The sequence below is a fragment of the Aythya ferina genome (genome assembly GCF_964211825.1).
Source record: "Aythya ferina genome assembly, chromosome: 2".
In the NCBI taxonomy this organism is placed as follows: domain Eukaryota; kingdom Metazoa; phylum Chordata; class Aves; order Anseriformes; family Anatidae; genus Aythya; species Aythya ferina.
In genome coordinates this window covers 47,709,052-47,735,986 of record NC_140297.1, presented here as the reverse complement: position 1 = coordinate 47,735,986, position 26,935 = coordinate 47,709,052, and the positions used below count along the sequence as shown (strand labels likewise).

At 35.6% G+C, this 26,935-nt stretch overlaps 2 protein-coding genes across 3 annotated transcripts in view; both read right to left on the bottom strand.

The window, feature by feature from the left end:
- Positions 1 to 26,935, bottom strand: part of COL15A1 (collagen type XV alpha 1 chain) — a 302,706-nt gene that overhangs the window by 37,098 nt on the left and 238,673 nt on the right. The window lies entirely within an intron of this gene.
- Positions 1 to 26,935, bottom strand: part of RECK (reversion inducing cysteine rich protein with kazal motifs) — a 55,035-nt gene that overhangs the window by 18,320 nt on the left and 9,780 nt on the right. Inside the window, exons 4-12 of one of the 2 annotated variants that reach the window (XM_084508911.1) lie at positions 24,940 to 24,976; positions 19,223 to 19,308; positions 14,614 to 14,661; positions 13,556 to 13,597; positions 6,291 to 6,324; positions 5,211 to 5,408; positions 2,681 to 2,948; positions 1,954 to 2,133; positions 750 to 962 (exon numbers count right to left, since the gene is read on the bottom strand). In XM_084508911.1, coding sequence (XP_084365037.1) covers positions 750 to 962; positions 1,954 to 2,133; positions 2,681 to 2,948; positions 5,211 to 5,408; positions 6,291 to 6,324; positions 13,556 to 13,597; positions 14,614 to 14,661; positions 19,223 to 19,308; positions 24,940 to 24,976 — 1,106 coding nt within the window. The remainder of the gene's footprint in view (positions 1 to 749; positions 963 to 1,953; positions 2,134 to 2,680; positions 2,949 to 5,210; positions 5,409 to 6,290; positions 6,325 to 13,555; positions 13,598 to 14,613; positions 14,662 to 19,222; positions 19,309 to 24,939; positions 24,977 to 26,935) is intronic. The other variant, XM_084508912.1, reaches the window with a different exon arrangement.

The following is a 26,935-nucleotide window of genomic DNA, read 5'->3' as shown; positions in this document are numbered from 1 at the left end:
TATATATCACACACGTATCTGGTTGGATATGTGTGTGATTTTTAAATACATACATATACGTGCATATATATATATGCATATATATATATATATGTGCATATATATATATATATGCATATATATATATGCACGTATATGTATGTATTTAAAAATCACACACATATCCCTGCATGTAAAGAGTAGCAGAGGTAGGAACAAAATTGCAATACAAAGACAGGAACTATTTTTTACACTAAACTTTACTTACTTTGGGTTTGGTGATTTTTGTTTCTATGGCTTCTTATGCATGTATCTTTCAAGCATTTCCTTGATTTAACATTTAATACAGATTAAACGTGTATCTCTCTACCCATACCTAATTAATTGGTCTGTTTTCTACCCGATCATTTATTTCAAAATTTGTTTTTTCTTTAAAGCAAACTTTATGATTTTCAGAGCCTTCTGTCAGTTAAAAGCAACAATGGGTCCAAAAGCCGAAAAAGAAGAGAGTTTTATAGCCAACACAGAGTCAAAAAAAAAAAAATCAACTTCACAATGGAAGCGCATATATCCATGTCATTAGCAGGCAAGCATCTTCCCTTTACAGTGATGGAAATTCAAGCAACAGCAACTATGCAAGCTCACGTTCTTTCCCAGCTTGCTTTGCCATGTCTGCCTAATATAAGTCATACACAGTCCAACAGCAGCTTTTCAGTTCTCATTAAAATCCTTAGCAGAACCTCTCGACTGCTTTTTTCCATGGTACTTACTTGCAGATAATACTTCCTCTAGATTTGCTGTGGCAAGGTTTAATTTGAAGTGAGCAGGCAATCGCCTTCCACATTTCTGGTTGGCATTTTTTAATATCAAGAACAGGAATATTTATAAATGGCATCTTAATACTCCCTTTTTCCCAAAGCTTCATGTCATTCATGGCTCCCTGGTCTGACTGTGTATTGCAGCTCCTAAAAAGTTCTGTTGGTCTTAAAAGAAGAAGTTAAAATATAGCATGTATTTAAGAGGAAAACAAACAAACTCCACATATTTTAGCTTTCACCATATGAATTCTACAACCTTGATATCGCTTCCCTTTTCTGTCAAAAAAGACATGAATCCCTTACACAGTTAAGCATGACCAAAATCAGTTTCAATTTTATCTTTAAGGAAAGTAAGTTCTTTAAGGCTCAAGGCTGAAATACCATTTTCAACTCTCTCTTAGATCAAATATCATTTAAGCTTTTCATACCTGAAGAAAGTTGACTTAAAAGCAAATATTTTGAACATTCTGAAAATCTGTATGAATGTTTCTTGGTGAATCACGAATGCAAGTTGATTTATCATTTATTTTTGCCCAGGCAGCATCTATCACATATATACTTTACTATTGAGAATACAGTGGCATGTCTGTTAGGTATTTCAAAGAAATCCAGAGATCCCTAAAAGCTAGCTGATAAAATATTAAATGTACATTTGAAACTCAAACACTGTTTAGCTCGTAACCTTGCAATTACAAATTCAGACAACACTTCTAAATTATGCATTTTCCTCCACAGAGTATAAGAAAAACAGAAACATCTCTAAAACAAAAAAAAAAAAAAAGGAAGACATATGAACCCTCTCAGGAAAATGTTAGCAAGTAACATGTAAATTCAACAAGTATTTTTACCTTATTTATAATATATAACATTGCAGCAATTATGACTTATTAATATGTGAAGACAGAGGAATATACTAGCAACATATGATGACATTTTACACGTTCATGAGTTAGCTTTTATTTTAATAAGTTCTGTAATGTTGGTTGTTAACTATAATTCCAAAAGTTTATTCTATAGGAAAATGATTTCTTTTTTAAATTATCTGAAAAAATATCAGAAAGACAGCTATATACAATTTCAAAACAAGACTGAAAAAAAAATTTTTAATCAAAGCACAGAAATTCCTTTTATAAAACACTCAGTGTCTCTCTCTTACCTGTTATTAAAATTGGTGCAGTAGGTAAGATTTCTACATCCCAGCTGGCAAGGTTCACGTACATCTGCTAAACAGGTGAGCATGGAAACTTCAACTGCATTATACTCACAAAAGCGATCAAATTCTTGCCAACTCTGTGAATTGCCCCAGCTTGTGCTATAAAGTTTAGTGCAGAGCTCTCTGAAAAAAATATGTAAGAAAAAAAAAATCAAATGAAAAAAGTAGCTGTTGCTCAGCTATAGCAGAGTCTCTTTCAGATCTCAACAGTCTACACTCACTGTGGAAATGTATTAGTGCCCACAAAGTCTGCAGGAGTTTCCAAATGCTGTGCTCAAAGTAAACAGCTACTTTCCACTGTTTTCTAAATTTTCCAGTTTTGCTTAAGAATGCTAGCAAATCTTTAAACTAGTAAGACTGAAAAACTTCTGAATATAAAACTGAAATATCCAACATAAATATGCTGCCAGAATTTAAAGAAATCCTGAACTAATGACATGTAATAAATCATGTTGACACAACAATGAACAACTAATCTCACCCTTCAACTTAGATCACACCTACTCCCACTACAGATACACCCACCGAATTACCTAAATCTGTTTCCTTTCTAAGAACTCACAGAACGCATTTCACACATACTCACACAGTAGGATTTGGGCAAAGGACTGACATGAAACAACTTCAGAAGCATTTTCACAATTGGAAAGAAAGGTAGAAAGATACTGACCTACATGTGGAAGAGTTTGCTTTAGAACAACAATGGAGCTTAGCTCCATCAAGACCTGTTGAAGGTGGAGGGTGCACAGTGACTCCTGGGTGAACAGATCTTGAACTCTCAAGAAAACATTGCCAAAGTGGATCCTGAGGAAGAGGCATTGTTTTGCAGCCTTCTATAAGTCCATCAACAATTTCAAGCTCTGTTTTCATTGACATTAGAATTCTTTTACAAGCAGTCTGACAAGCATAGTCTTCTGCTCTATCACAGCAATACAAACCTGTTGAAGAATTAAAAACTGTTATTTCTCAAGCATATAACCACCAGGATACACTACATAATAAACTTCAGAGAAAAAATGTTACATTTACAGAGATTTTTTTTTTTTTAATAATAAAGTTTTTGGTGAAATGAGAAAAAACGGTCAGCAGAGTTGTTAGCCTGGATTTTAAGAGAGCAAACTTCAAGCCACTCACAGAGTCAGTTAGCAGGGTCCCCTGGGAACCTGCTTTTGAAGGCTTAGGGGTCCATGAGAGCTGGTCGCTTTTTAAGAACCACCTTCTAAAAAGGCAGGAGCAGGCAATTCCAGTGCATTGCAAGTGAAGCAAGCGGGGCATTAGACAAGCTGAACAGGGAACTCACAGAACTTGAGCAGAAAAAGAATATGATCTTTCTAAGCAAGGCCAGACAACACAGGAAGGTTACAAAGCTGCAGTTCACACTTGCAGGAAGAAAACACGAACAACCAAAGCTCAACTAGAGTTAAAATTGGCCAGTGTTATTTCAGATAACAAAAAAGGTTGTTTAAGTATGCTAATAGCAAGAGGAGGTTTATGGAAAACATTGAACCATTACTCGATGAAGATACTCACTTGACAAATATGGATGATGAAAAAGCAAAGGCATTTAATGCCTTCTTTGCTTCAGTCTTTAATATCAATGATAGGCCCTTGGGTTGCCCAGTCCTCTGAGTTGGAGGACTGTAACTGAAGGAGCATAAACTTTCCATTTGTGGACACCAAAACTGTAAGGAACCAGTTGTACCAGTTGAATATTTTTAGGTCCACTGGGCCTAATGGGTTTCATCCTGTAGTACTAAGGAAGTTAGCCAATGTTATGGCTGGATCCCTGTCAACAATTTACCAAAGATCTTGGGATTCTGAGGAAGTCTCCATTGTCTGGAAACTAGCCAACATCACCCCAGTTTACAAGAAGGGCTTGAGAAAAGATTCTTGAAATTATAGACCTGTTTAACTTCAGTACCTGGAAAAGTTATGGAGAAGATTATGCTGTGTGTCACTGAAAAGTACTTAAAGGATAATGGAATCAGCAGGCCCAGTCAACATGGGTTCACGAACAGAAAGTTCTGCCTCACTAACTTGATATTCTTCCAGGATAAGATCATTCACACAGTAGACAAAAGTAAGATGGTAGATAGTAGTTTTAGTAGGGCTTTTGGTACTGTCCCTCACAGTATCCTTCTGGAGGAATTGTCCAACTGTAAGATCAACAGGCTCATGCTACATGGGGTGATGAACTGGTAGAGCTCAGATTGAATGGGGCTATATCTGGTTGGCAGCCAGTCACTACTGGTGTTCCCCAAGGCTCAGTCTTGGGTCCAGTTTTGTTCAGCGCTTTCTATCAGTCATATAGATGCAGGAGTTGAATTTTTGCTGGTGATGCTAAAATGGGAGGTGCTGTTGAAAACTTGCCAACAGCCAGCTGGTCAAAACAGGTGATCTGTATTTAGCATTGGTGTAGCTTCACCCTGTATACTGTGTGCAGTTCTGAGCTCCACAATATAAAAGGATATCAAGATACATTAAAGTGGCCAGAGAAGGGCAAAAAGCTGGTAAAAGAGCTGAAAGACGTCCTACGAAGAGCATCTGAGGACACTGGGTTTAAGCTTGGAGAAAAGTAGGTTGAAGGATGACCTGATTGCCCTCTACACCTTCCTGAGGAGGGGAAATAGAAAGGGAAGTGTTCATGTTTTCTCCCTGGTATCAAGTGACAAAATCTGTGGTAATGGCTCAAATCTGCAGCTTGAGAGGTTCAGACTACACAATAGGAAAAACTTATTTACAGTAGCCAGACACTGACACTGGAACAGGATTCCTACAGAAATGTTTGATGACCTGTGCCTGTCTGTGTTGAAGAGGCATTTAGAGAATGCTAATAATGATAGTCTTCAATTTTGGGTCAGCCCCACAGTAGTCTGATGATCTCTGTAGGTGCCTTTGAACTGAAACTATTTTATATTCTATTCTATTTCAAATAACATCACTTCTTTGAAATGCAAACAGAATCAACTCTGAATGGAACCGACACGTAGAATTAAAAAAAAAAAAAAAAAGAAATTGAAAAATTAGTAATGTACCTACAAACAAAAGTTATTGCATAAATTCATATATTTACATTACATAGAAATGTATCAATACAGTTTATATAATAAACATATAATATATAACAATTTATATTAAAAATATACAATCCTCAAACTTTTAAAGAAAATTTTCAGAAAAGAAAACATTTTTATACTTACTATCTGTAGGATTTCTCATTGGATATGACTGGGTATAGTTGTTCACACAGTGTATTAGCTGAGGGCTAATAGTTGCACAATAATTTTCAACTGCTTTTATTTGTGAAGGACCAGGAGATGAGTCTGTCCGAAAAATTGCTTGACAATACTCCCGACAGTTTGTATGATGACCTGCATAACTGCAACAGACTGACCCCACTGGGGAAACAAACAAACAAACAAAAATCTATGGTTTCCTACACAGATGAATAAATTAGTGAGCATGTCTGTAACCCACACAATGATGCTCAAGATATTACTGGAGGAGAAAAAAACAAAACAAAACAAAAACATAAAAGACCAATTTCTCCTAAACTCCATTAAAATAATCTGTTTACAGAATGAGTGGAAATATCTGTAACTAGCCAAAGCATCTTTTTCTGGTTTAGCTAGAGAAAAAAGCCCCTAAATACATCTCAGATTCAAGTTCAAGTCACAAACAAGCCAGCTGAATTTTATCTTCAGATGTTTTCTTCTTATTTAAAGTAACTAGTTTTGTCTTATAATTGAATTAGTAGACAAATACCAATGGTAAACAAATAAATATGAAAGCAGTATCCCAAAATCCATTTCAAGAAAAAAAAAAAAAGATTAAATCACTGTGATTCATACATTTTTGCCGTGTTATTAAATACAGTGTTCTTGAGAAATACTACTACTGAAATTAATTCTGAGACACTGAATTCTTTATGCCCTGATATTTCATTTTCTATAGACAGGCAACAGGACACTTGTATGGTGCAAGATTTCACCTATATCTAACTTGATTTTGTTACTTAACAGTCATCAAGTGAATAAAGCAGAAGGAGAAACGATCTTCTAAGCAATCTTCAAAATACAACAGAAAAAACAAATACAGATACATAAATCAAAAATTTACAGCAATTATATAAACAGTCCAATCCTCTTATCACTTGAGCAAAAATAATTATGTATGTGGCTAGCCGTTCTATGGAACTGAATCCACGTGATTGTTATATGTACACCTCCAGAAGTTTTAAATATTTTAAAGAAAAAAGAAACTATTCATTACATACTTACTTTCATTTCTGTTAATACAACTAAAGAGAGCATTCTGAAATCAAAACAAAAATAGCATTACAAGCCTGAAAACTTCAAATAAACATTTAGGTGCCCAGTCATTTCTTATCAAAAACTAACATTTATTTTTTGTTCATCTAATAGAATTTAATTGAAACAAATAACACTATACAGAAACACTAAATGAATGAAAAGATCAGGTGTCACCTAAGTTCTGTGTACACTCTTACTGAAATATATTCAAGCAATAGGAAGATTCTGCTAGATCACCTTAGAGAAAACATGCTAGATGTACCAAAATGTTTTTGTATGATAATTTTAAAGGATCTATGTGGAAAAAAAGAGCTCTGCACATGCACACATGCAAACAGAAAATCTCAAAAAACTACACAGCAATTAAAATCTAATGCATGCTATCAACACGCAAACTACACCCAAACACAAACTACAGCACCCAAATGGTACACTTGGGAGTTATACAAAATGTTAAAATACAGAAAGGGGAAGACATATACCCAATCGCTTGGTTTCAGAGGACTATAATGCACAGGACAATAAACTGAAAAACTACATATCGAACTCCTGCCCAGAACAACCATCATCTTCCCCACATTGAAAACAGAACTCTTCCCGAGAAAACAGGTAGCACTTATACACTTTCTGGAACTCAGTGGAAAGATGAAGCCATGAGGCTGAAATTCTAAAATTTCAACTACCAGTTATGAAATATTTTAAAATAACATGATTATAAAAAGAAATTTGAAACACTCTCCACACTTGTACAAACATGAAATAAGATTATCAAGTGATCAAACCCATTAACACAGTGGCACAAAGCAATCCGTATCTTCATAAAGTTCCCAATCACCTTCGTTTCCCCTATCACCAATATTATATACATTTGCATTTTACACATCATCTAGACAATAAAACAAACACTGTAATATTGATCCTCACACAGTGTGGGATTAAAATCTGATGTTTTGCTGTACTAAACCAAGATGTGCTACAACCTTTAAAGAAAAGACCTAAAATGCAGACCTAACATCAGCTTGGTAGCTCATCAGCTAGCAAAAACACACAACTTTGCTCAAGTCTGAAAACAAAATGGTTGTCTCAAACTGAACAGCTTGTAGAACTTCATCTTATAGAAGTAGCAAATATTTTGCTTCACTTTGAAACAAGTTAGACACTTAAGTATAACATAATATTCAAAGAGTTCATCAGATTAATACTGAAAAAAGTCTAGGTCTAAAATGAGAAAGGAAAAATGAACAGTATTTTTATTATGAGAAACTGGCATGAAAATTCTCAAGAATTTTCATCTCTGTTAGTTACTAATATTTAGTACATTGCTGTGAAGTGGGTTATCCCCAATAATCTTTGTGATATTTTTGTGAAAATCTGTATTGCTCCAAACAGATGGAAACATTAAATTTTTTAAAGTGAAGATGTACTGAGAATCATATTTTCTATTTTTCTTTTTGTCTTGGAGATAGTTTAGAGTGCAGGACTCTTTTTTTTTTTTTTTTTTTTTCCCCTCCCCCCCCAGTTCAAATTCTTTATTTGCATTGTTTTTGCAGATCATTTGGGTCAATCTGATTTGGCAGCATCCTTATTTTCTCCCCTGAAGTTTAATCTAGGCAGGATTACTAGGCAGGATTACAGAGCAAAGCAAAGTCAATATCAAAGTAACTAAATCTCCCCATGGCTAACTCATTTTTATGAGTTAACCATAACCAGTAATTGCAACATCTGAATGCTGAGTTCTTCCTTTGAAGCAGCTTGCTCGTATTTGGTTACACTGAGCTGGGAACTCACGTAAACACAACATGTTTCCTTTCACAGGGGGGTCAGAACTAGGTTATCTTTATGGTTGCATTCCAACTCAAACCATTCTATGGTTATTTGTACACAAAATCATCACCCTACTTCTGTAAAGAACTGATTTATAATATTGCCTGCAGGGTCATGTCATTTTTATAGCACCGTACTTTCTTCTTTGGGACCTTTGGTGTATTAAAGAAGAAAAAAACTGTCAAGATAGGAACTGCTGCCACACACCACATCAGTCTGATGCACGACTGACTGTCCTCAGAAGCTTCTGAAATTAGATTCCGCACCCATCCTGTACCAAGCACTGGAACATGGTGAACAAAACAGCCTGGCAGAAAGCAACACTAATTGTGTATGAATTAATGCACAGGGACGGTAGAGGCTGCTGAAAGGTATAACCATGACAGATGGACTTCAGCCTAAGTACTGAACATACTGTCATTTAGCACTAACAATCTGTAGGATGATGATGTAAAGTTGCTATAAACTCAGGTAGGATTTGTCACATTATTAAAAGTAGAATATTATTAAATAAGTCATTAAAAAGCTGTTTGGAATAACAGGATCACTGACCCTTTTTTGCTCAGCTTATAACCACAGACAAAAATAGAGAAAAATGTTGAGATTATGGAGTACCAACATTTCTCTTATGAAAAAGGGCTCAAGTTGAGACAAAATTATCCTCTTCTACCTATTTTAAAAACCTTTCTGTTTCTGTAAGACAGACACGATCCCCATACCAGGTAATCAATCCTCCTTCTGTACTTGGAAACTGCCATTTCACTGACTGCTGAATCACTGTAATAATACTAATACTGCAATTAGAAGGAGGTTGTCTTACTTCCCTTTTCCGTTTTGTTTTCAACTCCTCTCTCCATGCTTCTGGTTGTATAATTTGTGTAAGCCTTCACACCAGCTCTGACTATACTCTTCGTTTCATGGCCTCATTTTTCTCAGTAACCCTGTAGAAAGCATTTTTCTCTTGTGCTAGCAATTTAAATAATCTTTTAGAAGGACCTGCAAGATGCCAGATCCAGAATAAGGTACACAAAACTGTATTTGTGTGACTAGAAGAACTTCAGCTTGTTGAAGCAACTCACTGTATCACGAAACTGTAACCTGTAGCCACCACAGGTTACAGTGATAATTAAGATGCTGAATTTGCTCTTCTTGTAGCTCTGGACAACTGTTCAGTTTCCCAAAAAATACAGGTACATGTGCAAGAAGCATAGATATACAGACATGAGAAAATCTTAGAAAAATTAATGTATAGTCCTCTGTTTGTAAATAAAGCTAATAACAGCTTTAGACCATCACAGTCTGTCTTGAGTTACTAACCGTAACTTCATTACAGAATACAGGGTTAGTCCCCATCTCTTTTATAGAATAGCAATCATACTTAAGATATCAGCATCCCATTCAAGCTTCCTTTTGAATTGCCTACCAAAATCTCTTGAAACAGTGAACTGTGAGAAAAGACAGACACAGAAAATCAAGAGCAAAAGATAAAACAAATACATATGTAAAGTCAAACAAACAAACAAGAAAGAAACAAAAAGAGCAGAAAAGGATATTTGTCTTAAAGGGAAAACTACGTCACCAAGATCTGTGAAAATGAGGATAAAAAGCCAACAGTATAGTCCCCCTACACCCAAAACTCCATTTTCAATTCATGAATAAAATATCAAGCAAACAAAGATGGTAATATTGAAATTTAAAGAACGAATGCAGAATTATTTATTCTACTTTTAAAATGATTTCATCTGAGAAGTCTTAAAGATACTTCAGTTGGTTGTTAAAAAAAAACAAAAAAAAACACACCACACAACTGCTGAAATTGGTCATCAAAACAAATGAGACTACAAGCAGAAGGAATGGAAAGTTAACAGGCAGACTCAGCCAACACAAGTGTGTATGCCTTAAGAAAACAGTCACATTATGGAAATTGAAAAAGGCAATTTTAGTTTATCTAGCAGAGAACTCTTTCCAGTCTTCCTCACCATAGCCAGTACTGCAGGACCTAACTGGTTTCGCTCTTTTTGGAGCTCATCAGCTGCAGGTAACGGCTCAAAAACCAAAACACACAAATACAAATAGAGCAAAACATTTTGCTAAAAAGAGAGAAGTCTTTTGCATCATAAGGCATGCTTTCATATCACATGTACATTTTTTCCAAATGGCTGCCTCTCGAATGAAAAATAACAGTGAAGCTGTTCTTTTGCACAAGAAAATATAGAGAATTCCCGCGACAGTCCGCCCCCCAACAAATACCATTTTTCTTCCTGAAAATTATAATGGTATCTGTATTCTATTAACTCCAGTGGAAATATACATTTAGTACTGTTGTTTTGGGCAAACTAACCACATTAAGTATCTGAATACAGATTGTATTCAAATAAGGACATCTTAATTTATAAATATTACTTTCAGTTACAAATATAGCAGGAAACTCATTGCTACTCTCACAGAGCAAAGCACTTTAAATTCTGTTAGTCTTTTCTCAACTTCATTGAAACTTAGAAGTTATCAATACAAGTTAAAGTCAGAAGCTAACATACTAAGGTTTAGTGGACACAGCTGAAGTTTCAGATGATGTTGGACATCTGTTTAGATTTTTTTTTTAAACCTGAAAAAATTAACAATTAAGGCTAAGATTTTCCTCAGTTATGTTAAACAGTAAAAAAAATGAAAACACTAGCACAGAAAGGTAGAACTTAATCACTGGAACTTCATTTTTGGCAAGATCATTTTTTTTAAAATCAACTTCCTTTGAACTGTACAGAACAGAAACAAAATGCAACAGAAGATCACAATATTATTATATATAATGTGTGATATACAGAGTCAAAGTCTGCCCAGAATTCCTAAGCAGTACTTCCAGAAGCCACAAACAAGCTGTGTGCTTTAGGGGTTCATTAAAACAATTTTGGAACCTTTCACCAAACTATGTTCTAAACAGAACCTTGAGTTATAATCTATTGTCTGTGAGTAATCCCTACAATTATATACGGGTTAAAAACCTCGCAGCATATTTTAAAAAGGGCTAATCGGTAGCCAAAATTCACTAAAACTTCAGCATAAAGCAGGATCATATGATCCTGAAGGATTAAACCTGCCAGTAGTGTAGCACAATTAATACATTTCTGAATACTTACTGCAGCAACTGAAGCTGCAGGCTGTGCACTTGAAGTTTCTTTATTTATAAATTGTTGGAACAACCACAAGCCAAATTAAACTAAACACTGCTCAAATCTGTGAGAGCAAAAATACCTTTTTACAGTCCAGGGACATCAAAAGTGTTCACCACTGTGTCCAAAAAAAAAAAAAAAAAAAAAAAAAGGCTTGAAGAACATAAGTGAAATAACACAGAACATTTGAGTAATGCCTTATTTAAGACGAAAAGTAAGAACTGAAGTGCTTAAAGCAGAGAGGGGAACTCAGTATGCAGTGTAAAGACCCCATAGTTGTAATCTAATAAAAATTTTAGCTCTCCTGTTTCGATGCACAATAGAAATAAATGTGATTTTAAATTCAGTAATAAACTTATCACAGTTTATTTCAAGCATTATGAATTATTTTGTTACTCCTCCAAGTGTGTACTGTTTATTGTATTCAAAAATGAACCTTAACTTTACACAAAATTTTTAAAAAGTGAAAAATCAGAAAATCCTACATACAATACATACAGCCTCCACTTCTTTCTTCTCTCTTTGACTATTACCTACCTTCTTTTTAGAGCAAGATAGTAGAAAGCTGGAAGAAGTAGTGAAAGATAAAGGTGATGAGATGCACAGAACTAGAGAGAAAAGGAACATGACAAAAATGAGTATCCAAGAAGCAGAAGATGGGAAAAAGAGTAACAGGATAACATCTTTCAAAGGAAGCTAAATAATGTCTAATAACATCCAGAAAATATTCAAGGACGTTGTGTTATTTTTAAAAAAATTCTGTATGTACTGCTACTTGAAATTAAAAGACATTTAATAGGGCTTGCTTAAAATTCTCAATGCACTGATGAAAATGAACATATTATTACACCATGATCCATTTCTAAAATGTGTAAAATCTCCAAATAACAAGAATCACAAGCTACATTAACATTTACAGTAAAATTAATCCGGAAAAATACGATTAGCAGAAAAAGTGTATTTAATTAATCTTGTGAAAAGCTGGCACATCGGCGTTCAAGTGATTCTGTTATTGCACAGTCTGAGACACTGTTTAGCAACTTCTAACTTTGTAACAACAACTATCTGGAGGTTTGTGTTTTTTTCCCTCCACTACTCTGAACACTGTGCCTTACCCTTGAAGACTTACCACATTCTTTGTTCTCACTAACTTAGTGGGAAGCTGAAGCGTAATTCATAAAGTTGCTTCCCTAATCTCTAAAGACCACGGAGAAGTACTATGGACAGTTCAGTCAATTACTGCAGGAAGATTTTGTAAATTCTCTGTGAAATGCTTAAGTGAGTGTATAAGTTAGCAAGCTATGACAGTGTTTGCAAAAAGAGATTTACACCTTTATATTTCTTAATTCAGCTAGCTTTTACTTACAAGTTATATCTGTATTATATTCAATAACTCAATAATTAACTATTAATAAACTAATTCTCAAACTGGATGCTCATGTTAAGTGACTCAAACATGGATTCTTAAGCAAAAGGCAACGCAACATGTATAACATTGCATTTATATGATTCACAAGCTGTTTCTGATCTTATTTGTCATGTAGTGTTTTAACTCGGCAATCCCTTCCCAGTTCTTAATTTTTTTCCCCAACCAACCCAACTGAATACAAAGTATGGTACTAGTCACAGATATAGAAGCTACTCGTAAGACTACACAAGGAGCAGGCCACACTCACCAAGACATCAACTAAAAAAAAAAAAAATAAAGAAAAAAAGGAGGAAAAATGAAAAATGGCTAGGATGAAAAAAAAAAAAAAAAAAAAAAAAAGTGCAGGTTCCTTCCAGAAGCAGCTTTTCAGATCTCATACCTTCGGCGAAACTTCCCTGAATTTTATACTTGCAATAGGTATCTTCAGAGCATAGCGAGTACTATTTTTCATGTGTACCTATAAGCCTAGATACATAGGAAGTTCTATTTTTGTACAAAATATGTAATAACTGAAGATCTACCACTGCACATACTTCATTTCTCTCCTTAACACAGTATTGGTACCTACTGCTCCTAGTGCTCATTTAAAAAGTTCTCTTCACTTCTTCACCAATCATAAAACTGATATGTACTTCCATAATTTTTTCTGCCTGTCCTTCTTTTAGTGTTGCACAGGTAGAAAGAGCTAAGGTCTTCTGTGCAATAACAGCAAGATCCCACTTTCCAAAATTCCAGATAAAAAACTGGAAAAAGGCTTAGGAAAGTAAATAAGATGACTATCACCATTTTGTAGGTGTTCTTTAATCTCTTACCTTTCCTTTCCCGTTCTCCTTCAACACATATTGGCCAACCTCCTACAGCAATGCAGAAATCCAGAAAAAAAAGAAGGAAACAGACCAGCATAATAGAGGAGAAGTTTACAGATGTTGACAGTATAGCATATCACAGCATGAGAGAAGACAGAACTACTTTAAATCCATTTTAAAGAGAACAAACTATGCTAACTTCAACAGTGAAGAATCTAGGAAAATACTCTGTAGATTTAGATGAAATATGAGAGGGAAAAAAAACAACAGGGAATTTATTGTTTCTTGGAAAACAGGAAACCTGCTATATTTCTGCCCAAATCAAGAAAACAGAGAATTGTTTGATAACCTGGACTGTTTATTAAGAGCTGAATTTACATAGGACTAACTAATTCAGGGCAGTAGGCAGGAGGAAAGGAGATGGATGAATGTGCAGGAGGAGGAGGAATCTGGCTTTTAATTAAGAAACAATTGGAAGTGAAAACGTCCTAGCAAAATAACTTTTCTACAAAATGTGTTAAAAAGAATACAGATGAAGGCAGAATTCGGAAAATATCCTATTGTTTTACTCTTAAAATTAATTGTTAGAAATAACTGCTAGTATTCGTAGTTTCACTGATGTTAACAAAAATTATTCATTTTGAATTATATATATTGGGATAGACTACTTAAAGGATCCTGAGTTTATTTCTTTAAGGTCATTTTAAAGCCAAATCTCCCATTATAGAACTCAAAATGTCCCTGACAATGAATGCCTACTTTCATCAGAACTCTTCTTTAACAAACTATTTTAGAATCTAGGTCTCCCTTTTGAAAGCTGCATCTTTATCAATCAAATTAAGATATATGAAAGTCTAAAAAAAAGGCAAGCCCCTTTTCACAGAAAGTGATTGTACTTTTACAAAAAATGCAGAGAGGCAATTTACATTTGAATGAAAGTGAGTATATACAGATATGTTACTACATGAGAAGACTAGAAATTCCCTCTTCTCAGGATACTTGTCACAGAAATTTATAAAACAGATGACTTATTAAGATATATGCGCACACACACACATACATACCTCATATTCCTTTCTGCAGACTTTTAAAACATCATTCTTTGAAGAAGCCTGAAAAACAGAAAATTTCCCCGTTTCAGGCAGAAAATAATAAAAACATGTTGCAAAATAATTATTGTTCTACCCTTATGTTAACTATGGTAATCATGGATCCATGATCTATTTAAATGTTCCTTTCTAAGAACCTAAAGAATCCATTTAAAGTTTTAAGAAACCACAACTTTGTAAATACTACATATAATTAAAGACCCAAATTTCTTATTTCTGCACCAAGTTTGTTGGTACTGGATGCACACACAAAGCAAGTTAGTTTTCATCAAAAGTTTACAGGATAAGGTGGAATATTGGAAACATTTAGGAAATGGAAGAGCTTGAGCACAAAGTTTCACTATTTTCCATGCTCAATAACATTTATCTGTCTTGTTCCCTTCTCCCTCAGTCCTACATGCAGTCCTACAGTTCTTGTTGTAAAACCAATTTCCAGAAATTCTCCTTTCAAAGTGCACATCAGTTTCTTCAGTAGAGTAACTCCTGCTCCTTTTTTTTTTTTTTTTTTTTGGAGGTATCTCCCCCTCCAAAATACCAGGGTAAAATCTGACCTCAGACCTATAATAGCACCTTCTTCAAAATGCCTGTAAAACTCCCTCAAGTTTCAAGAATCAAAATTAGCATTCAAGCATTTCTCTATTATCTTTACTGTTTTGCCAAAGTATGTATTTTTTTTTTAGTTTTAATCAAAACCATGTGAAACGTATCAACCAGAGTCCACTCAAGTACAAAATACAGCCAAGATTCTGAGACAGCATAGTCTACAATCAACAATATAGCATTTGTTTTTGAGAATAAGGAGAAATGATACACCAATCATAAGATTAAATTAATAGAATTTCATAGGACATGATAAATGGAAGTTGTTTTTTTTTTTTTTTTTTTTTTTTATATCAGATCTGGAAAAGATTAAAATGTTAGAATAAATTTAAAAATTTACTAACAAACACATTTGAAGTGATATATGCATATTCTTTCCAGAAGAAAGAAAATATTTTTTGAACTACATTTATATTTCTGTCCCTATTTTTCCATTTATTTACTCCTCGCCTCCTTTTCACACTACTGTTTGTGTACTTGCTGCTCATCTCTTGTCAAATAGGTTAAACTAACTAGACGCTCTTTGGTGGAGGTAGCCTTTTTTTTTTGTATTTTGATGACAACTTGCAGTAGGCTGCTGGTTCAAGACTAAGATTACACAGGTAATGTGCAAGACACTATAGTGAATGCATCTTAGTACATCTGTGCTCCAGAACTGAGTTATAAGAATGACAACAAATAGCTGCACACTTTTTGTTTCTGAAAATGTATTTATAGTCATATATAGTCATGTCATATGCTGGAAAATATAAAATCAGAAAATGATTCCCAGATTTTTGTTTAAAAGGTAATTCCGAATTTATGTGTTATGCTTAGAAGTGTCACCCGACCAAAACAGTGGTATGGTAACACCAAAGACTGAATAAACATACTTTATTCCATCTGATAAATGAAAACCTCTTTGAAGAAGCACAAAAATCTATTTGGGGCTGTGACTCCAATGTTGCATCACTAAATATAGTACTGCAAAAAAAAAAAGAGAACTTAGAAAAAGTCACATGTTGCCTTCCACTAGCATCATTTTAGAATAAGAACTTTCATGCAGATTGTAAATATATGTGTATATATATATCAAGAAATTACATTTATCATAACCAAAGCAAAGGTAGCTTTGGAACCTCTGTAGATGTAGTTAATAAATTACTACTACAAAGCAACAAAATAGAGCATAGCAGCAGCAATCACACACCAGATGTTTACAAACCAGAACTAGAGTGGATTGGCTCCATTTGCCAAGTGACATGTTAGGACGTGGCTAGAACAGTGTTACACCCAAAGTTCAGAACACATTTGAAGAAATGGCAGCCTCCATGGAGGGCTCTGGCAGCCAGGAGGGCCAACCGTACCCTGAGGTGCATCAAGCACAGCATCGCTAGTCAGTCGAGGGAGGTGATTGTCCCGCTCTACTCTGAGCTGGTCCGGCCTCACCTCGAGTACTGTGTGCAGTTCTGGGCACCACAGTACGAGGATGTGAAACTGTTGGAGAGTGTCCAGAGAAGGGCTACGAAGATGGTGAAGGGCCTAAAGGGGAAGACGTACGAGGAGTGGCTGAGGGCACTGGGCCTGTTCAGCCTGGAGATGAGGAGGCTGAGGGGGAACCTCATTGCATCCTACAACTTCCTCACGAGAAGGAGTAGAGGGGCACGCACCAATCTATTCCCTTTAGTGACCAGTGATAGGACCTGAGGGGATGGAGTCAAGTTGCAGGAGGGGAGATTTAGGCTAGGCATCAGGCAGAGGTTCTTCACTGAGAGGGTTGTCGCATACTGGAACAGGCTCCCCAGGGAAGTACTCATGGCTCCAAGCCTGTCAGAATTTAAGAAGTGTTTGGACTGTGCACTTAGTCACATGGTCTAAAATTATGGGTAGACCTGTGTGGTGGCAGGAGTTGGACTTGATGATCCTTATGGGTCCCTTCCAACTTGGGATATTCTATGATTCTATGACTCAAGTACATAATTGGCACCGAGTCAGAAGGACATAGGGGTCTCCCCCTGGTAGAATAATAGAACCAAATGCAAAATGTTTTATGAACAGATAGGCCAAGCCTTTATTATGTTTAGTTACACAGATGGAAGTTTAGAAACTTTGTATCTCTGATGCTACCTTACTCACTAATTAGTTAGCCTTATCTGTAAGACCAGAATTGTATCCCTGTACAGGGAAGAGGGGTAAGATAACCCGGGCTTGGAGGATGTTTCTGAAAAGAACAGGTGAGGAACTCATGGTATGCCCATGTCCTTGGACATGTAAATGACTTTTCTTAGTATCCATGTCTAAGTTGAAATAATAAGATAAGAAAGAACCAGATGGCTTGAGCATGTGCAGGAACTGAGTTCAACCAGCAAACAGCAAGGAAGGATACCAACAACCACCAGAAACCCCTGAAAGACCAGTAGAAACAAACACACACACATCAGGGACCTTTACATACTTTAATGAGTTCCAGGAAATAGTATGAATATATTGATCATTTAGCATGTATCTAATAAATATGTATAATAAATATGTATGTTTTGATGGTATGTAACCCCTGTAGCTTGAATAATTCAGTGCACACACTAGGTGAAGTGTTCCCCTGTGCGTCCGGTGCTGCAATTAAAGAACGCCTGCTTTCTAAAACTCCAAATTGAGTCTTAGAGAGTTTCTTTGACTGACTGTTACAGTAAAATACTAACACAAGACAGGTCAGACAGAAGCTTCATTAAGTATCCTAATAGTGAGAGAGTGTTTGGGCAGCATCTTCCCCTCTGCCAAGCCACTGCAGAGCACTGAGTAAGAGGTAAGGAATAAACACTCTAATGTTAACAAAGTCAGGTGTCTACCCAAACAATCATTTATGTTTTCATAGAATATCTGAGCTGGAAGGGTCCCACAAGGATCGTCAAGTGCCCTGGGTCCACCAAAAAAAAAAAAAATCAAAAAAAATCTGCCAGATCAGGTGTCTGAGAGCATCATCCAAATGCATCCTGAACTCAGGCAAGCTCGGTGCTGAGACCCCTGCCCTGGGGTGCCCGCCCCTGTGCCTGACCATCTTCTGAGTGAAGAACTTTTTCCTGACACCCAGCCTGAATCTTATGTTTATAAGGTCAAGTACTATTGGATGGTTGGACTCCAGACAACCATTTGAATGTCAACAAAGTCAAGTACCCATGCTGGCAAGAGACAGACTGACTCCTTCATTAGCTTGTTAAGTGACATGTTTGGCACTAGAAAGATGGCTAGTGGTGGAGTCTAGGAACAGCACATACAGTATTATTTAAGCTCAGAAGCGGTGGTTCAAAACAAACACAGACTGTGCTTTTAGTCAAAAGGAATGTTCCTTTAGTTAGGATAAACTTCCTAGCCATACCTCCCAAATCTTAGATGTTAATTTTACCACCACACAGCAGCATCACAGTTGGTAACGTTTACAAGGTTCTAATGTTTAGTATTTTATACTAATAGAGAGCCAGTCAGATCTGCTAATCCTGATGAAATCCCACTGGAGTAGAAAGACACCCAAGAATCTCACGTGCTTCTCACGTATCTGTAAAAACCAGGCAGACTCTATTTGACTTCAGTTCTCTTATGGAACAGGAATCACATTTAATTACATTAAGCTTTTCACCCTACTTTTATTGCTTTGTTCGGGCTTTTCTTTGTACCCTGGCTTGCCCATCCAGTACAAGTTTTTCAGAATATTCAGGATGGCCAAAGCCTTGTGGAGCTACAGTAGACTTCAGTTTTTACTTTTTTATTGCAAACTGACTCTAACCATGTAAATTCTCTTTTTGTTCTTGAAACTCTGTGGCTGACATTTATCATCAGTAGTACTTCCTGGGAAGTTTCTTGTATTTTGCAGTTTTAAAAAAAGTTTGTGTGATAATCTAATTTTGATATTAAAAATGCCTGAAGATCACAATCAGGGTGAATTCAGAGTTATTTGACATTAACAATGGAAAAAACAATTAGAAAGCCTTACCTGTTTACATGCTTGCCGACATTCCACAGCAATAGCTAGCTCACAGCAACCTAAACCAACCCAACCATCAGACTTCTTCAGAACTCCTTTAAAAATAAAATTACAGTACATATTACAGTAGTAAAAGATCCTGTGCCATCATTTTCCCTTCCCTACCCATGAGTATGTTATTTTTCAAATATGATACTCATGTTCTTGTTTAAAAAGCCAAGTTACATATTACATTTTATTCGAATTTATTGTCATTACAAACCAACTTCAAGCAAGAAAAGAAAAATAAATCCATGCCTTAATAAATGTAGAACTTGACAATTAAGTACCTTCTATACTCTGAATTTAAAGGTGTTTTGTCCAAATCATTTTATATGCTCACTGAAAATATCACAGTTCGGTAATTTTACTTATGTAATATGAAGTATAAGCCAACAGAAACCAATAGGAAAAAAATGTTAAAAACAACATTGTCTCAGACACATTCTTTTACTGGCTTCAATAGCACTATAGTTTCCTATCAAGCTCCGTAACATAGAATATCTTTCTTGATTTTTCTTCCAGCTTCCTCTGTAGTTTCTCTACCCCAATAACACACTTCCATATCCAGAATTATCTTAAATAAATGTTTCTCATCTTCCTTTCTCTCTTTTTCTATTTTATTTTGCTACTTCCATTTTCCCCATTTCTTATCTCAAAGTTACATGGGAAAGTGATCTTCTGCAGTAAGTTGTTTCATCCCCCTAATCTATATTCACAAATGTGTTAAAGATATCGTAAATAATAATAATAATAAATATATTAAAAATAAAATAATAATAATAAAAAAGAGCATATTTCTGTACTGATTTCCTCACATAACATTTATGACAGAAATAATCACACTGAAGGTTTAAGCTATGCAACAACCTGGAACCTGTGGCAAATGTCACACTTCTTTAACAACTAAAAAATAATTTAGCTCAAACAAATCACTCATCTTTTTATTAATAAACATAACATGACACACATTGTATCCTTTAGATAGAAATAGGAAGTAGGAGGTAAGAAGTAGGAGGTAAAAGAATCAGTTGCTTAATTAAAAAAAAAAAAAAAAAAAGAGTTCTTAAGCCCAGTAGAAATGCCTTCTTAGAAAAGTAAAATGGGATGCCCAGCTTTAAAAGAAAAGAAAGAGCTGGGTGTAATAAACCATTGAGCTTAAATTTAAATGCTAAGAAAGTATTGGGAAAAAGTCATCAAAAATCATTGCAAGCAATGGAAAACAATCACCAGTAGGTAAGTATTGTGAACAAAATTGCTTTGAACAAAAAACACTTGGCTGGCTCTGCAAACACAGCTGGCATAGAAATGGATTTGTCTTTTGCCTTACCAGTATCAGTCTCATAACATTCCAATAAATCAAGAAAATACATTAATATTAAAATTTATAAAGAAGCAGCAAAATCTTTAGCTAAATGAACGTATTTTCCAGCAAATTGAAATATCAATCACTTTTTAAAAAATGCAAATTAAAACATTAACGCTTGATATAGTAGGTGGAAGGTGCAGAGAGGCAGAGGTGAAGAACAACTTTTGGATGAAGCCTGTTTGAAGTGCAGCGTGCCTGCAGTCAGCCTGAAGTAGTGCTGTATCATCTGAATAGGCCAGACCTTCTGGAAGCACTGTAGACCAATAACACAATGATCTTTTTGAAGATTGTCCAAATCCTCTTTACCTCTGCTCAGAGTCTTGGCTCACCTTTCCAATTCAACCTAGTTGAAAGCAGCAGCGAAGGCCATCAACAATCGCAAATTCAGCTCACCTTCCACTTCCACAAGCAGGGTAAGGAATTTGTTTTTCAGAGATCGAGCATCATTCTGAAAGTGTTTAAAAACTGTTGTTGTAGATACATCAACAGCTTGTAAACAAAGCTAAAAAATTCTGAGTTGATGAACTGTTTTAAACTAATTCCAAGTCACACAAATATATTTAACTACACATCTACAGGTAATTGCCAAAACAGGTACTTAACTATGTTCTATCTTAGGCCTAAAAGTTGCACTTGTTTTTGCACAACTTTTGTAAGTGGAGCTACACATAAACTCCTTTTGGTGAAAACTGTAATAGTCAATACCATATTTATTAGTAATATTGACGTTTTAAGTTTATTTTTTGAAGTTTCTTTTAAGGTAAAAGAAAACTAAGAAACGTTAAATATGTGCAATCAAAATGAGAACAAGATTTCCAGAAACCTGTTCCAATAACCAGCTATATCCAGGTGAAACACGATAAATCCATCTGTACAGTTTTATTGTAGCCTCCACAAGGGTATTGAAGTCAGAAACAGTGGAAGAAAGCTGCACAAAAGTGACAAATTGGAATGCAATCTCTGATACACATTTTGTGATGAAATAATCAAGCTACACCCCAAAAATATGAGAAACAGGATCACAGTGGTGCCCAAGAAACAGAAAAGAAGAACAAAAGAGATGGAAAAAGAAGAAACTGAGGAACAAGTATGCTTATTTGCATGTGTCAAGAGGTGTACAAGAAAGCCCAAGTCAGAATTTTGATTTCTCTGATGAAGTCTTCTACAGTCTGCTTAAAGAAAGTGATAAAACTTAAAACCAGAATATTATTACCATCTAGAATTATAGGTGGCTGGTCTCCCCCCAGCTTCTCAACTGGAGCCTCTCAATCACCCTTTGTAAGTAGCTTCTTCAGTAATATAATGTGTGCATGGTGGCAAAGAACCTTTCATTACCTAGACAAGTTCCCCAAAATAATTCACATATTGTAGGCCTACTAGTTTTAATAAGAAAACATTGACAGACTTGTGGTTTTTAAAAAGAAACTCTCCATTAAATCACTGATTAGTATTCACCTTCTTTTTGTTTCACAGAATATTTAAATTCCTTAACATCTAATCTTAAGTATTTTGAAGCTCATTGCACAGTATTGGTGAGGACAATTAAACAGTACTGTTTTGCGAGGATGAGCCATACAAGAAAGTTTATAAACCACTATCACAATCAGTTTAAGGATGCAGAAAAAAAAATTGTGAAAAGGAATGGTAGCTCAAGCGGTAGCTGTAAGAATATAAACATTTTAGGGTAACTATCATGATGAAGTTTCTGGTAAATAAAACTACTTCAAAGTGTTAACAGAAATCAGTAATATCAAGCGGGGAAGAAAGGGAAGAGGAGAAAAGACAATCTATGAGAATACACTACAGGTATCTCAAGCAGCAAATTATAAGGCAAAATCCCAAACTCTCTATATACCATGGTATGACAGGATGCCATTTAAACCCACATGTAAAACATGCTTTCATCTACATTGTTAGCTAAATAGCTAAGCACTTCATACAGAAAGAAAATAACTATTGAATTCATCTGTTTATCTGGTCAATTTTTCACAACTGTGTGTGATAACAGCAACATTGAAATAGCTGTATCATCAGTGTGCATGTGCATGCATCTGTATGTAAAAACATATTGTGGATGCTGTATTATGAAATAATCAGAGATGATGATCCAGTCAAAACTCAGTTTGTGGCTGTGCTGGAAGCTCTATCATGAAATATTTTCTGTATTGAGAGTAGTCAAACAGGAGAAAAAGCAGAGAGAAAGCCACAGAATTATTGAGGTTGGAAGTGATCTCTGAAGATTGCTTAGTCCAACTACAATGCTAATATATCAAGCTCAGTAAGAGCAGACTGGCCACGACCATGTCCAATAAGGTTTTGAATACCTCCACAGCTGGAGACTCCACAATCTATCTGGGCATCCTCTTCCACTGTTCCATCATCCTTACAAAGTTTTTTTTTTATGTTTAGATGGAAGTTACCATTGTTCAATCTATGTTCACTGACCCTTGTCCTGTCACTGAGAATCCTGATAACAGCGAGATGAGTAGATTTCCATCTTCTTTACACCCTAGATCAAGTAATTTTACATATTGATAAGATCTGCCCTCAACTTACTCTTCTCAACAAGGATAAACAATCCCAGCTCTCAGCCTGTCCTCATACCATGTTCCAATCCCAGTAATGTTCCAGTCCTTTAATCATCTTATACAGACACTTTGAAGGAACTTTTTAATTGACTTATTCCAGTATATTCCTGTCTTTCTTGTATGAAGATGCCCAGAAGTGGACACAGAGCTCCCAGTGTGGTCTCATCAATACTGAAAAGGGGACAAGAAATCACCTTCTTTGATCTGCTTGCAACATTCTTCCTAATGCAACCCAGGTGCTGTTGGTCTTCTTTGCTACAAGAGCAGATCACTGGTGCATATTCTACTTGTTGTCCACCACGATCCCCAGGCACTTTTCTACAAAGCTGCTTTCTAGCTGCTCAGCTCCCAGCATGCTGTGAAGCATGGGGGTCTTCCCCAGCTGCAGGACTTCACATTTTTTTTCCCCATGATGTTCCTGTTTTCCAGCTTTCTCTGGTTTGTCAACATCGCCCTGAATGGCAGCACAAATATCTGGCTTATCAACCACTCTTCCCAGTTTTGTATCATCTGTAAACACATGGAGGGTGCATTCTGTCCCACCATTAGCGGTAATGTTAATAACAGGACTAGAACCAACACTGACCCCAAGGGTACTGGCCTCCAACTGGACTTTGTGCCACTGATCACAAACCTTTGAGCCCAGCAGTTCAGCCAGTTTTCAATCTACCTCCACTGTCTACTTACCTAGTACATGCCTCAACAGTTTGCCTATGAAGATGTTATAAAAAGATTTACATCACCATTGAAGTAGCTTTCTTTCATAAATCAGAAGATAATAAAATCCCACCACAAAGACACTGAGAGGCCTCACACTAACTCAGAAAGCCCAGAAAGTCAATTTGGGAGTGGATCATTAACAAAGACTCCCAATGATTTTTTGCTTGCTTACACAAACATAAATTTCAAATCGAAATGTGCATTGCTCAGTTACAGTAAATCCATTACTACTCATTTGTATGTGGCTATTAAGCTTCAGGGAAGAATAGGTTTTATAGAAGCACAGAATCAGAGAATATCCTGAGCTGGAAGGGACCCAACTTCCAGCTGGCAGAAAACTGAGTAGATGTAAAATTGTTACATTCTCCTCTTTACTCACTGCCACTTCAACCCATAGCATGCTGATCTCACTCAGTCTTCTAGAGATCACACATGATACAAGAATACTAGTTAAGACCAAGTTCATCTGGTTTTGGTCTCTCCTTTTAACATAACAGTCCTGTCTCAAAACTTATGCTTTAACCTTATAAATCTGTCTGCACCAAGCATTCTGGTTCTTGTTCTTTGCCTCCACATTTCTTAAATTATGTTTATCTAGTTCTCAATTTTTCTCCCTATTACTCATTCTAGCTGCAGTATCATGTAGAAAAAAAGTTGTAAGAATCCATGATATTGTAAGTCAGGTTAAGGTATATTGAAACTAAAAATAATAGAAAGCCTTTAAAGGAAAGGAATTCTGATATTTCTTGGATGCATCACAGAAACACACACATTTAATCATACAAAACATATTCAATGTTTTCTAACTAGGAAAAGAAAAGAAGTGTTAGAAGAAAAAGATACAGAGGTAATCCAGCGTAGATTAAAGAAACTAGAACCAAAATACAGTTTATAATGGAAACACAATGAAAGTTAAATTGTCATAACATCTATGGGTGCAGGTGGTAGACACTGAAACACACATTTGGTTAAAAAACAACACAATCCAGTGGTAAACTTGTATTTCTTACCTGGCAATGAAGAATTTATACAACCCCACACTTCTCCCTGAAAAGTGAAATGCAAATAAGCAAAAGTAAGTCTACAAAATAGAAGAGTTTCTAACAGACAAAAAAAAATAGTATTTTCAGTTTCAAGAGTTCTTCCAGCCTATATATCATTTACTTTGACAAGAAGACTGCCATGTTCAGAACATCTAATCAATAGGAGCATTTTTGTAGGTGTAGACCATACTGTGCTTACCTCACCTATGCTAGGTAGTCAACTTTTTCCACCAGTATTCCAGTATTTATAGAACCAAGAAGCAACTGTTTAGACAAAGAGAAAGATTTATCTTGGACCAAGACATGTTGAGAAGCTTGTTACCCTATCACTCCTTTCCACCATTTATTTTAAACAACAAAATCAAGCCGTACACAAAATAAGACAAAAGTTCTAAGGTTCCCCAGAGATAGGCAGCTTCAGGGAAAGTTGGATCTGCTGGGTTTCCCCTCACTCCAAAACATTTCTGATCCTGCTAAATGACCTAAGTGGCTGATGGTATCAAGCATAAGAATTATGTAAATATATATATATATAGATAGATAGATATTTTTTTTTGTGGGGTGGGGAAAGGGCAGAAAAAAAAACAGATGGTAAAGAGCTTACCAAAGAGTTCTTGCACTATTTCCCTCATTACTGGTATTACCAAAAGACTACTCAGCCATAACAATGACTACGGTGGATTATTTTTATTTTTTGTATTTTTTTACAGTGGGGTTAGTATAAAGAACTCTCAGGTCAGATGCTGGTCTGCCACAGGTAGTTCTGTTATCTCTCCAATAAATTTACAAATGTCCTGGAAGATGGAGGTTTAGGCAGCAGAGGAAGGATTCAATCTAAGGTAAGAATTTTAGTTCCCATGTCAGAAACAACTGCATGTTACAGTGGGTGTGCTGTGTTAGAAAGCTGAAAGAACTAAAAGCTATGTTAGATGGTCAGTGTCCTGTAAATGGAGTCTTACAACACGACTATTAATATTGCAGTTAAAAAAGACATGAGTACAAACAAATCTTCAAGGATTACATGTATTTCAGTACAATCTAACTGAATTCAACTTTTTTTGAGCAAGCACTTGGAGAACCTTAATTAGATGGAATTAAAGGAAAATTATTCAGTCTAAGAAGGCAAGTGACAGGTCTTAAGGGGCTTTAAATGAAATAACGTTAAACATGTCCCTCAAGAGAAAAGGAAAAATTCAATTCAACCATAGAAACAGCAAGCTCTGTTGTCATGCAATGACTCTGTCACCACAGGAATTACTGACTTTCCAAAGTTAAAATTGATCTGTATCTAATCATCCAGAACTGTCCTCCTCTGTATTTGTGAGAGCTTCCCACCTAAGAGTAGAGTCAAAGTCACCTCAAAAGAAAAAGGTAAAGATCTGCCACTTCTACAAGTTACACTCTATTGATTCAATTGATTTCCTTTATTTCATGAGAAGATGGTCTTCTCTTGTTCTGGCAATCAGTGCGCTACTTCATACCAGGCAAAACCCCTTCTATCGTATTAACTGAAAGAACAACGTCAGTGCTCTATAAAATAGACCGATTAAATTCACAACCTATCCACTCTTCTGTGGATTGTCACTACAACACCCTTTCAAAAGAGTGAGGTGGAATCTGAAAACAGCAAACTTAACTTCATGCAATAGTTAACTATTTTACATCTAGATGTTTTTTAAAATGTTAAAAAATATTATCAGTGCAGCAATGTTAAGATACACACTTAACAGCAAACTTGCCAGTTATAGAGATGATTATTGTGAGTTCAAAAAAATTGTATCAATTATTTTCCTCCTTTCAGATACTCTCCAGTGCTGTCTCCAAAAAATTGGTTGAACAGATAAATCCTACTCTTCCTATCAGGGGATAAACTATAAAGAGAAACAGTACAAAAACAAATTCGATACACTACTTTGATATGCCTTCCTGCCACAGATTTTACTCATACCATCGTCTGCCTATA